The 12,454-nt window shown below is 41.1% G+C and overlaps 1 protein-coding gene across 1 annotated transcript in view; it reads left to right on the forward strand.

Annotated features, from left to right (window-relative positions):
• The first annotated feature begins 2,887 nt into the window (after positions 1 to 2,887).
• Positions 2,888 to 12,454, forward strand: part of b4galt2 (UDP-Gal:betaGlcNAc beta 1,4- galactosyltransferase, polypeptide 2) — a 203,640-nt gene continuing 194,073 nt past the window's right edge. The window contains exon 1 of the mRNA XM_030752923.1: positions 2,888 to 3,442. Coding sequence (XP_030608783.1) covers positions 3,097 to 3,442 — 346 coding nt within the window. The 5' untranslated portion in view covers positions 2,888 to 3,096. The remainder of the gene's footprint in view (positions 3,443 to 12,454) is intronic.

Genomic DNA, 12,454 nt, shown 5'->3' on the forward strand with positions numbered 1-12,454 from the left:
CTACTATTGCCCATCTTCTTCAAGGTTTGCTTGGTTGTAACAAATGGCTGTTTGAGTTACTGTTGCCTTCATATCATCTCAAAGCAGTCTGGCATTTTTGCCAAGAAAACTACCACTCATTGGGTGTTTTCTCTTTTTAGGACCACGTGATTGACTGATTGGATATTTGTGTTAATGAACAGTTCAGCAGGTGTACCTAACAAAGTGGAAGGTTAGTGTATAGCACTGGATGAAAAAATTATATTTTCCAATATACTTAAAAATCCACTATCAATTTTAAAATTCTTTATCAGTGAACATGCTAACATCTGCTCCAAGTTTTTAATTCTGTGTGGAAGTTTTTGTTTGAAAAATTTAAATAAGTTGATTCTGGACTGTGAAGATGTGTACATAGCATTTGAGCAATGAATCAAGTAGGGCTGCAACTATTGATTATTTTAGTAATCAAGTATTCTATCGAATATTCCATTGATTAATTGAGTAAGTGGATAAGAAATACTTTTTTCGTATTAACAGTTCATCTGCATATTTTAACTTCCGTATTGCAGTTTTTCACTGTGTGAAACAAACAGTGGTGGATGGAGCAGCTACAAAGTTCTCTTTTCTTCACTTGCTGATCAAGTGGTTGATGAAGGACCTCCAGCTGTCTCCCAGTAAAGGTTTAATGGTGGTTACAGAAAAAAAAGCTTCTGTTTTGGATGCTAGAAAAACATTTCCTTTCACACCACCTGAGCTCACTGTCTCTAAAGTGGCTCCGCCCCTTTGCGCTTGCGCAGACAGACTGCACATAAAACAGCTGCCTGCTGCTGTTGTGTTATCACCAATTTTTTTTTAAAAAATTAGGGTCTGCATGAGCGTAATGTTGTAATACTTTATGCAGGCATTCTCCTAAATAAGTTTCTAATGCAGGTCAATTTTTAATCACTACTCAGGGATTAAAGTATAAAAAATATTTTGACGGGGGAGGGGGTCTTTCCGTTATAGAGCAATCGCTAGTGCTAATGCTTGCTAGCAGACTGTGATTATAGCGAACTGTTCTGGGAGCTAACAGCTGAAATAAAGAAAAAAATAACAGCTGAAATTCTCAGAAGAGTGAGCACAACACACAAACATGGCAGAGAGCGCTGGAGGCGTGGAAGAAAACGTGTCAGCAACGATCCACTCAGTGTAAAAGGGAATCCATCGCAGCAACAGAGAATTTTTTAGAATCTGAGGGGGTTTTTTTCTGACGCCTGATCCACACTCCAGTCCAGTAGGTGGCGATAATGCAGCTCTAAGCTGGTTTGCCATCTGCCATTAAACCCACAAGAAGAAAACAGAGAGCTAATTTTGCTAATGCGGGTGAAACGCTCCACTTACACGGAGACACCTGAGCCTTGTAGAGTTTAAATGAAGCATCGAAGCAACAAATTTGCTTTGAGGATTTTTTATAATCGAATTATTCAAGTTATTCGAGGAATTAAAATAGTTTTAGGGGTGACTCTTAGAGGTCTTCACTTAAGGATGGTTGTACTGTCTTTTGTATTCAATGTGAAAGCTGTCAACACAAGAACTATTTTTTTTAATGCAAAACCTTCTCTGAAAGTCTAGTGTTTACGAGATTTGTGAACTTTCCCAGAGAAAACAGCTCGAGAAATTAAGAGCTGACATTCATCCAACATATCACATTCAGAATACCAGCATTTGTATATAGATATCTATTCCTGCCTCTGTGCTTCCCTCTAATTCTTTTTCTTTTCATCAGAAAGTCTGATGTTTTTCATGGTTTTTTATCATCATCTTCAACCTCATCTCCTCCCTTTCTCTTATTGATTGAAAAAGCTATAAACCTTCACTGAGATTCGCCTGTGGGAATGCTCTAAGTGCTCCCTCTTTCGCTCCTTTTGCTCACATGTTCATTGCATTGTGTATTCCCACTTGCCTTCTCATTCTATCATAAATGCTTTTTAAACCACTTGACTGGAAAATTGACTTGGCATGTCAATTTGGCTGAACTGCCCCAGTCAAGGCTTGGTATTTGTTTGCATCTCTAGATGCTTTTATTGTTGATTCTGTTTTTGCCAAATCCTCATGTGTACATCTTTCTCTGCTGGGTAGAGAACTCTTAAATTTATTTCAGTCCTTTTAACAAATAAAGACAAGGTCACAGAATACTGAAAATGCCAGTGGAAGATCGATGACGCTCTGTTTGATTTTATACAGCAAATGGTGCAGCAAGTCACTGTACTGAGTCAAAATGTGCAGCTATAATTAATGGCATGTCACCTGCTGCTGTTTAAATAAGCAGCCAAAAACAACACTATTTAACAGCACATAGCACCCATTTTAATGAAAAAAAAAATGCATTTATTAGTGTGATTAAAATTAACTTAGGAATGATTTGGCTTCACCCGAAAGTATTTCTTTCTTATCTTATATTTAACTTTTATCTTTCAGGTGACTGAGGCTTTCCAGTTTTAATGCTGCAAGACTAACGAGGACTGTATTCGCCATCCAATAAACCAAGTCTGACTGACCCATGAGAAGAGATCAACCCAATACACATGTCAGCTGACCCTCTTCTTTACACTGATGAACGTCTATGTCATCACTGACATCAGCAGTTACAAAGCACGAGCCACTGAGTTGATTGGACTGCCTTTTAATTCTGGCTGCAGCTATAGCCTGACACTTTGGTGATGACCAGCTAAACACATTACCACACTATGAGCATGTTCACAAAGTCACCTTATGTTTTAGTTTAAATTGATCTTATCCACATTCACCACTGTAGGATCAAGGACTCCTGTGATAAATACTAACCATTGCATTGATTACTTTTGTCATGCAGGGACTCTCAGGACATGCCAGAACCAAGCTGGCAAATCATATTTTAGTAAAAGCAGGTGTAGGTGATGCTGTACCCTGCCCCTTTTCATCAATGACCCCACGACCCCTTCTGAAGTCAGACAGTTGAGTATGAACTAACCACGTCCTCCTCAGAGATCTAACAGTAACCTGATAGTACTCACATATCCGGGATGAGCGCATACCCCTAACCTCACCACGCCGGCATTGTCGTGGCTGGCCGTCGCAGGACGGTCATATTCCTCTGCCATGACCCGGCTGATGCTGGGCCGGACTCTGGAGCGCATCTGTAAAGGTGTGCTGCTGCTCTGCCTGCTCCATTTCCTTATCATGATGATCCTGTACTTTGATGTTTACTCGCAGCGCTTTGACCTCTTCAGCCGCTTCAACAATGGCCGCAACGGATCCAGGAATAATATTAGTGGGGCAGGGAGTGGACATCATTATTACTATTACAACCTCTCCAGGCCCAACACAACTTTAGCCAGCTACCTAGCTACAGGGGAACAGCTGGTACCAAGTATGCAGCCGGAGAACACTCAGACACCATCTCCAAAACCACTGCCACCCTGTCCTGAAAACCCGCCTGGCCTTGGTGAGTAATAATGCCACAGAGTACTCCTCCTCTTCACTCAGTTTTTTCTGTTCTGTTGCACTGATAACATAATAAGCTTTTATCAGCTCAGGTCGAGCAACAGTATCTTTTTCTTTAAGCGTCTCTTCTGTGCACATGCATGATGTAGTATACTTCACACAGACACACACACACACACACACACACACACACACACACACACACACACACACACACACACACACACACACACACACACACACAATTAGGAGCACAGGAAAGGAGAGAAATAAATCACATATTCTCTCCATTTGGTTTCATAAACTTTCTGATGGAACAGTGCTTAATAGAGTTTAACAGAGTTTACTATATGGGGACCTATTTTTTTTTGTCCCCATACTTCAGGAGGTCCCCATGACATGATTGTATAAACATATTCATGTCCCCACAAGGCCATTATTACCAGAACATACACACACTCAGGTACATTAGAAAGAGACACACTTTCACAGATTTTTCTGATAGGTCAGTGTAGCCACTCCACACATGCATATTAATTTCAATGTGCTTGGACCCTGGGTGAATAAGTGTATGTGTATTGACAATGTTAATAGTATTTTTAAGGCATTAATGGGAAAACAAATGGACTTTTGTCAAGCTGTTGGTGATGACTTTGAACATCGTGTGGCTACCTACCTGTGGCTATCTTGTGAGACATTTCACAGTTGCCTTTAACAAAAATGTGACATTTAAAAAAATTCCCTGTGTTTAGTTGCGTTTGTCTGTGACGCCTCCTCTCTGGTTATGGCAGGTGAAACCATGGGAACTGATGCAGCAGTGTGCTGATTCTACTTTATCCAGTCTGCCTTTGTCTTGTAGCCAAGCAAGCTAACTCTAAATAGGAAGGAGTCGGCATATACCAGGCTGATGTCTTGTTGAAACACAAATGGCATGAGCAAATGTGAAGTAGACATTTACATGGATCTGTTTAATCTGATTTTAAATAAAAAGTTTCTGTGTAAGTGAGTTTGAGGTTTGATTGTTCTGCTTTTAAAAGTGTTCCTCTTTTTAAGTCACGCTTTCTGATAATATATGCAACTCAATCTGGCAAAATTAGTCGGAAGTCAGAAGAGCTTATTCTTAGGCCAGGAACCAGGGTTATAATAGTTTTGGATTTTACATTATAGTTTAGTTTTAGTTAGTTTTTACTTTTTTTCTCTAATTCAGTTAGTTTTAATTAGTTTTCAGGGTGGTTTTGCTCATTTTTATTAGTTTTTATTTTTGGTTTTATGCTTAGTTTTAGTTAGTTTTAGTTAGTTTCAGTATTAGTTTTAGTATTTTCATACTTAATCAGGTACCCTTTAAAGATACCCTTTAAAGAAATATATTCAGCAACCAAGTGTTCACAGACAGCAGAACTACATGCTAAATGTGTGTAATATTAAAGACACACATGAACATCAACAGGAAGAAACTGCTAACAATATGAACTCCAAAACTCGATAAATTCTACAATAAACTCCCAATAAAGTTCAGCCTCAGTGCAGCAGATTAATAACAGCTACATGTGGTGTTTGACAAAAACAAACTCCTTGAAGGAGTCAAAGCTCAAATCCAGCTGCATCCTGATGTTCTCACCACCTGATGCTGCTTCTGTTTTGGAGCTAGCTTGGTTAGATGCTCGCTGATTAGACTTGCAGGGTCTTTGCGGCCTATGTAGCCTACGGAAGTGTCCGACCTCATGTCAGCATTCATGCATGTATAGCTGGATTGTGTGTGTTAATTACCTTGTGGTTGTGTGCTGGGGGTTTTTTGGTCCTTGCTCTTTGTGCTCAGTTTTTAGGGTGCAAACATATTTGTCCCTGTTTTTTCACTTTCTTCATTCCTTCACGTCCATTCCCATAGTTTCAGCAGCTCCCTCCAGGAATTTGCTGACATTTGTGAGTCCTTATATTGATGCTTTGATTATTAGTCCTGATTGTTATTATCTGACTGATAAAGTAGCCGGAAACGCACAAGAACTAAACACAACGTTGTGGCTGCGTTGACCCGACGAGTAGTCACGTTTCTCTGGAGGTGCAGGCCAGGTTGCCTTGTAGGATGAGAGCGGTTTCCGTAGCTGCCTTGTGTGCGCTTCTCAGGTCTACTTTAATGTTGGTGTTTTTTTTCCTGACTAAGAAGTCTCTGGAGCTTGAAAAAGGCAACTGGACTTCTTTTTGTTTCTTGAAGACGTTTCACCTCTCATCCGAAAGGCTTCTTCAGTTCTCAACCAAATGGTGGAGAGACCCAGGTATTTAAACCCCTGTGGGCGTAGTCCCCTGGAGGTGGTTATGACCCTCTATTGATCATGTGCGTGAACACATATGTCCACTGTGAACAACCATCATTGAACAGAGGAGGTGGATTACGTCACCAACTTTCCCCCGCTTACAGTGCTGTCCTGAGCTCCCTTCCCAGACGTCTCAACCCCCATTCACACCTTTGTTCCAGTGACCTCAATCGGCCACAGGAAACAATGGAGCGGAGTCCTAAATTGGTTTCAACTGAAACCACTGATTAAATATGACCCACGCCCCCTTCACACCTGGGCACATGTGTTCACGCACATGATCAATAGAGGGTCATAACCACCTCCAGGGGACTACGCCCACAGGGGTTTAAATACCTGGGTCTCTCCACCATTTGGTTGAGAACTGAAGAAGCCTTTCGGATGAGAGGTGAAACGTCTTCAAGAAACAAAAAGAAGTCCAGTCGCCTTTTTCAAGCTCCAGAGACTACTATGACCTGGATGACTGAGAATCTACACAGACATACTGACTAAGAAGTGTTCCGTACATTTTTCATCATCCACAACATCATCCACAACAAGACACTTGCTGCTATCTGTGCTATCATAGTAAAAAAAAAAAAAAAAAACACTCCACATTGGACTCTCTGAGGAGCAGCGCAGTGTGCGCACGCACGCACATGCGCACCCATTTGCCCGACGGCGTTCCGAGCTTAAACTCGGAGAGAGGAAAAAAATTATTTCATATCAATCCACAAGACTTTTGAAAAAATAACAATATCTATAATTTCAGTTAGTTTTAGTTAGTTTTGTAAACTCACAATTCAGTTTTAGTTAGTTGTCGTTTCTTCCTTTTAATTTTAGTTTTTATTTATTTCAGTTAACGACAATGTTTTTTCAATTTCAGTTTTCGTTATTTCGTTCGTTTTCGTTAACTATAATAACCCTGCCAGGAACATATGAATCAGTGCGTTGTGTTGCAGGTCATTTCCAGGTTCACAGGTTGTTCTTAGCAACAAGGGAGAGCTAAATGAAAATTGACATCACTGGTAGCCTATAAGAGCATTCAAAACATGTAAGCAACCTCTCCCTTGTTGCTAAGAGCATCTTGTGAACCTGGAAATGATCCGCAATACAGCACACTGATTCATATGTTATTGGCCTAAAAATTAGCCTTCCAACTTCTGAATAATTTTGCCAGATCAGGTCGCAAATGTTTCCTTGTTTTCTTTGTTTTTTTTTTATCCACCTGAAACCCTGAATTACATAAGCAGAAAGATGGATGGATTTTTATATACACTGCTCAAAAAAATAAAGGGAACACTCAAATGACACATCCTAGATCTGAATGAATGAAATATTCTCATTGAATACTTTGTTCTGTACAAAGTTGAATGTGCTGACAACAAAATCACACAAAAATCATCAATGGAAATCAAATTTTTTAACCAATGGAGGCCTGGATTTGGAGTCACACACAAAATTAAAGTGCAAAAACACACTACAGGCTGATCCAACTTTGATGTAATGTCCTTAAACAAGTCAAAATGAGGCTCAGTATTGTGTGTGGCCTCCACGTGCCTGTATGACCTCCCTACAACACCTGGGCATGCTCCTGATGAGGTGGCGGATGGTCTCGTGAGGGATCTCCTCCCAGACCTGGACTAAAGCATCCGCCAACTCCTGGACAGTCTGTGGTGCAACGTGACGTTGGTGGATGGACCGAGACATGATGTCCCAGATGTGCTCAAACGGATTCAGGTATGAGGAACGGGCGGGCCAGTCCATAGCTTCAATGCCTTCATCTTGCAGAAACTGCTGACACACTCCAGCCACATGAGGTCTAGCATTGTCCTGCATTAGGAGGAACCCAGGGCCAACCGCACCAGCATAGGGTCTCACAAGGGGTCTGAGGATCTCATCTCGGTACCTAATGCTACCTCTGGCAAGCACATGGAGGGCTTTGTGGCCCTCCAAAGAAATGCCACCCCACACCATTACTGACCCACTGCCAAACCGGTCATGCTGAAGGATGTTGCAGGCAGCAGATCGCGCTCCACGGTGTCTCCAGACTCTGTCACGTCTGTCACATGTGCTCAGTGTGAACCTGCTTTCATCTGTGAAGAGCACAGGGCACCAATGGCGAATTTGCCAATCCTGGTGTTCTCTGGCAAATGCCAAGCATCCTGCATGGTGTTGGGCTGTGAGCACAACCCCCATCTGTGGACGTTGGGCCCTCATACCATCCTTATGGAGTCGGTTTCTAACCGTTTGTGCACACACATACACAATTGTGGTCTGCTGGAGGTCATTTTGCAGGGCTCTGGCAGTGCTCCTCCTGTTCCTCCTTGCACAAAGGCAGAGGTAGCGGTCCTGCTGCTGGGTTGTTGCCCTCCTTTGGCCTCCTCCACGTCTCCTGGTGTACTGGCCTGTCTCCTGGTAGCGCCTCCAGCCTCTGGACACTACGCTGACAGACACAGCAAACCTTCTTGCCACAGCTCGCATTGATGTGCCATCCTGGATGAGCTGCACTACCTGAGCCACTTGTGTGGGTTGTAGAGTCCGTCTCATGCTACCACGAGTGTGATAGCACCACCATCATTCAAAAGTGACCGAAACATCAGCCAGAAAGCACAGGTACTGAGAAGTGGTCTGTGGTCCCCACCTGCAGAACCACTCCTTTATTGAGTGTGTCTTGCTAATTGCCAATAATTTCCACCTGTTGTCTATTCCATTTGCACAACAGCATGTGAAATTGATCGTGAATCAGTGTTGCTTCCTAAGTGGACAGTTTGATTTCACAGAAGTTTGATTTACTTGGAGTTATATTGTGTTGTTTAAGTGTTCCCTTTATTTTTTTGAGCAGTGTATATATCCCTTTCATGCATGAATTATGAGAACCTTAGTCAAGATTTTTGTTTTCTGAATGTTTTTATTTCTCTTTAGGCAAGAAAAAAAATGCAATTAAAATTTTGTTTATGAACCTATTTTTCATGGAGTTACAAATATGTCTACTCAGCTGGACACCATGCATTTGACTTTTCAACCAGAAAAATGTGTATTTAACACACCATCCATCCATCCATCCATCCATCCATTCTCTTCCGCTTATCCGGGGCCGGTTTGCGGGGGCAGGAGCCTAAGCAGAGAAGCCCAGGCTTCCCTGGGCTCCCAATAACAGAAAATGATATTGCATCCTCAGATCGACTGTCACTACTGCTAATATTCACTAATCCTGATTCTGTTAATTCTTTCAAATAACAAATAAAAATAAAAAAAAGCAACTCCCCATGACTGGCCAGTCAGTAGCAGTGTATGGGATGATGCACAAGCATCCACTGCGTTGACTGATATGCAACTATAACAACAAAACACAGGCATATACAAAAGAACAGCTTTGAACAGCCGTCCACTGTAGTGACCACTATGCATGAAAGGGATATATATATATATATATTGTATATAGTTAGATGAGATCTTGATGAGAGCTTAAAACTGTGTAGAGTACTATTTTATATTCTGTAAATAAATGCATCTCCAGTTAGCAGAAGAGCAAGTGTAACCATAATTTTGTTTTTCTGAGTCAGCCAGTAACATAAAATGGGATTAATGTCAATAATTTACAATATAGTATTTCAACATTATAGTCTCACAGTGGAGCTATTAACTGAGATTCATGCAGTCAGACATGTGAGCTCACTTCTGCAGAAACACACTTAGCACCACAGATATTTAAAACCTTTATTTGCATTTGTTTTCTAGATTTCCTGCTGTAACTTCTTTTCAGGCAATCAAAAAGAATGTGTTAGAAAAAAGAGCAGGGCTTGCCACCATGAAACTCAGGAAAAGGAAAGGAATGGGGTCCATTTTAATAGATTTTTCTCCTCAACCTAATCAAGTAGTTTTGGTCCCTTGTGACTCAGTCACAGTAGAGTTAAAACAGAGTGGCAGCCTCCTTGTGACTAGAACAAATTGTTGGTTGCCCAACTTTTTTGTTGTCGCAGAGTGATTACAAGTAGTCGCAGTGATTGCACAGGTCGCCTGGTGGGAGGCAATCTGTCACCAAACAATTGTGGTCTGACCCAGACGAACTGCAATCACTTTCAGAACGACTGGTAAAGGTTTGGAAATGTATGCAATCTAATTTATAAATGGCCAACACTTTAATCAGTCTGAGTTGGTCTGCACTGATGCGCACAACTTGTCTACAACACGTCTTTTTGCTATGGGCAACTCAGCTTGAACCAGTTGGCAACTGGTTGTATTGTGGTTGTATTCCTACATAAAAGCAAGTTGCTATGTCATTTTGCAGCTAAATCTCCATCCTGCACAACTATATCACTATTTGTGAAGGAATTTCTGTTTTAAATCTATGAGGTACTGGCTGGACTCTGACACCTAATGAATTACTGTTTAATGTAAATTTTTGTCTATGTAGATGGCAATCAGCTTGCAATAGATGGCCACAGATTTGTAATTTCCACTGATTTATCAAAGTCAATTGCTGTCAAGTTGGCAATTACATGCAACAGATTTCATGTACTGTAATTGCCAACTTGAACCCATTCAAAATGGTAGTAGACTGACTCAGTTTTATTACCATTTTGTCGCCACTTTGACTCACCAGAGTCAGCTTAAAGATGCTAACTGACTGCATGTGGCCAGAGATCTGGTCCCCAATTTTTGGGGCAACTGTTTCAAAGGCAACATGATCGCAAGTTCATTGAATGGGGTTGCAGTAATTTTGGTCATGCCGTGGTCTCAAACCACTGTTTTTCATAGTGTGACTACAGTATTGTCTGGCAAAGCAAATCTGAACTTAAAGTTAAAAAACAGAACTATGAAACTAAGTGAAGAGATGATCAGATGAGAACACAGCCCCCTGGGTCCCAGCCTTCTGACTTACATACCTGTTTAGAACCAGTAGTGCAATTTTTTTTAGGAAACCGGGTTGCCCTGTAAATGCACCATGGGAATGTAAACCGTCTGGACTTGGTAAGACTTGGTAAGACTCACACACGGTTAAATGAATAACTTTGGGAATGGGTGGAAGAATATTTGATATGTATGTGGAACAATTTGCACACAGGGCACCTTAATTCGCTCACACACACACACACACACACACACACACACACACACACACACACACACACACACACACACACACACACACACACACACACACACACACATCGTTATTATGTATCCACCCAACAAATCAGAGGTCAATAGTCACACTAAGCCTGGGGTTTACTAAAGCTATAATTACATAGTGAACACACACTTACTTTACACACACACGCACGCACGCACGCACACACACACACACACACACTCACACACACCCTTTCTGTCATGAATACTTACTAATAAATAGAGCTCAGGAAGGAACTCCCGCTGTCATTATTTCACATTAGCTAAAGTAGGCTTGACCTACAATCTGAGTGCTGCTTATCTCAGCATCATTCTATTAATCCTAATGAGTCAAAATAAAAACTGCTATTACGCTCAGCTCTGTTTTAATATTTACTTTAAAGTCCCTCTCCTCTCAAAAACATGCGCCGATTGTTGGATGTCTCTTCTTCATTATACAGACTGCAACATTTCTTAAAATTTTAAAGAGGGGATATTTTTATTGTGTTGAAAGTAAATGTCACTTTAAGATGTGTTTATGTGTCTTTGTGGCTTTCAGCTTTGCAAAGTTTATGTCCAGTAAAAGACTTGTAAAAGTGTGACATTTAACTTGAAACCATTGGCACATACCGTGGTGTGAAAAAGATTCTGTCCCCTTTCTAATTACTTGTTTGTTTTTTGTTTTGGTTTGTTTTTTGCATATTTGTCACATTACATCTTACCCCATTAAATTATATAGTTTTTAGAAAGCTGGGTTAAATTTCACTAGCCACACCCAGGCCTGGTTACTGCCAGACCAGTTGAATCAAGAAATCGCTTAAATAGAACCTGTCTGACAAAGTGAAGTAGTCTAAAATACCTTAAAAAGCAATATATCACGCCTTGATCTAAAGAAAGCCAAAAACAGATGAAAAACAATGCCATTGACATTTATCAGCCTGGAAAGGGTTACAGAGCCATTTTTAAGGCTTTGGGACTTCAGTGAACCATAGTGAAAGCCGCTATCCACAAATGGAGAAAACCTGGTATAGTGGTGAATCTACCCAGTAGTGGCCAGCCTACCAAAATTACTCTAAGAGCGCATCAGTGATTCGTTCACCAGAACAATGTCTACAGAACCACAGGCCTCACTAGTCTCAGTTAAGGTCAGCATTCATGATTCAGCAATAAGAAAGTGACACGGCAAAAATGGGAGAGTTCCAAGGAGAAAACCACTGCTGACTAAAAAGAACACAAAAGCACAAAGGCTCATCTCACATTTGCCAAAAAACTTATGGATGATCCCTAAAATATTCTGTGGACTGAGAGTTTATTACAGCTGGCATAAAACAAACAGCATTTCATAAAAAATACATCATACCAACAGTTAAACATGGTGGTGGTAGTGTGATGATCTGGGGCTACTTTGCTGCTTCAGGACCTGGACGGCTTGGCATAATTGTTGGAACCATGAATTTTACTCTCTACGAGGAAAATTCTAAAGGAGAATGTCCAGCCATTGGTTAGTGCCCTGAAGCTCAAGCACACTTGCGTTGTGCAGCAGGACAATGATCCAAAATACCCCCACAAGTCCACCTCTGAATGGCTCAAAAAGATAAAACAAAGGTTTT

This window comes from Archocentrus centrarchus, chromosome 17 (assembly GCF_007364275.1).
Source record: "Archocentrus centrarchus isolate MPI-CPG fArcCen1 chromosome 17, fArcCen1, whole genome shotgun sequence".
Lineage (NCBI taxonomy): Eukaryota > Metazoa > Chordata > Actinopteri > Cichliformes > Cichlidae > Archocentrus > Archocentrus centrarchus.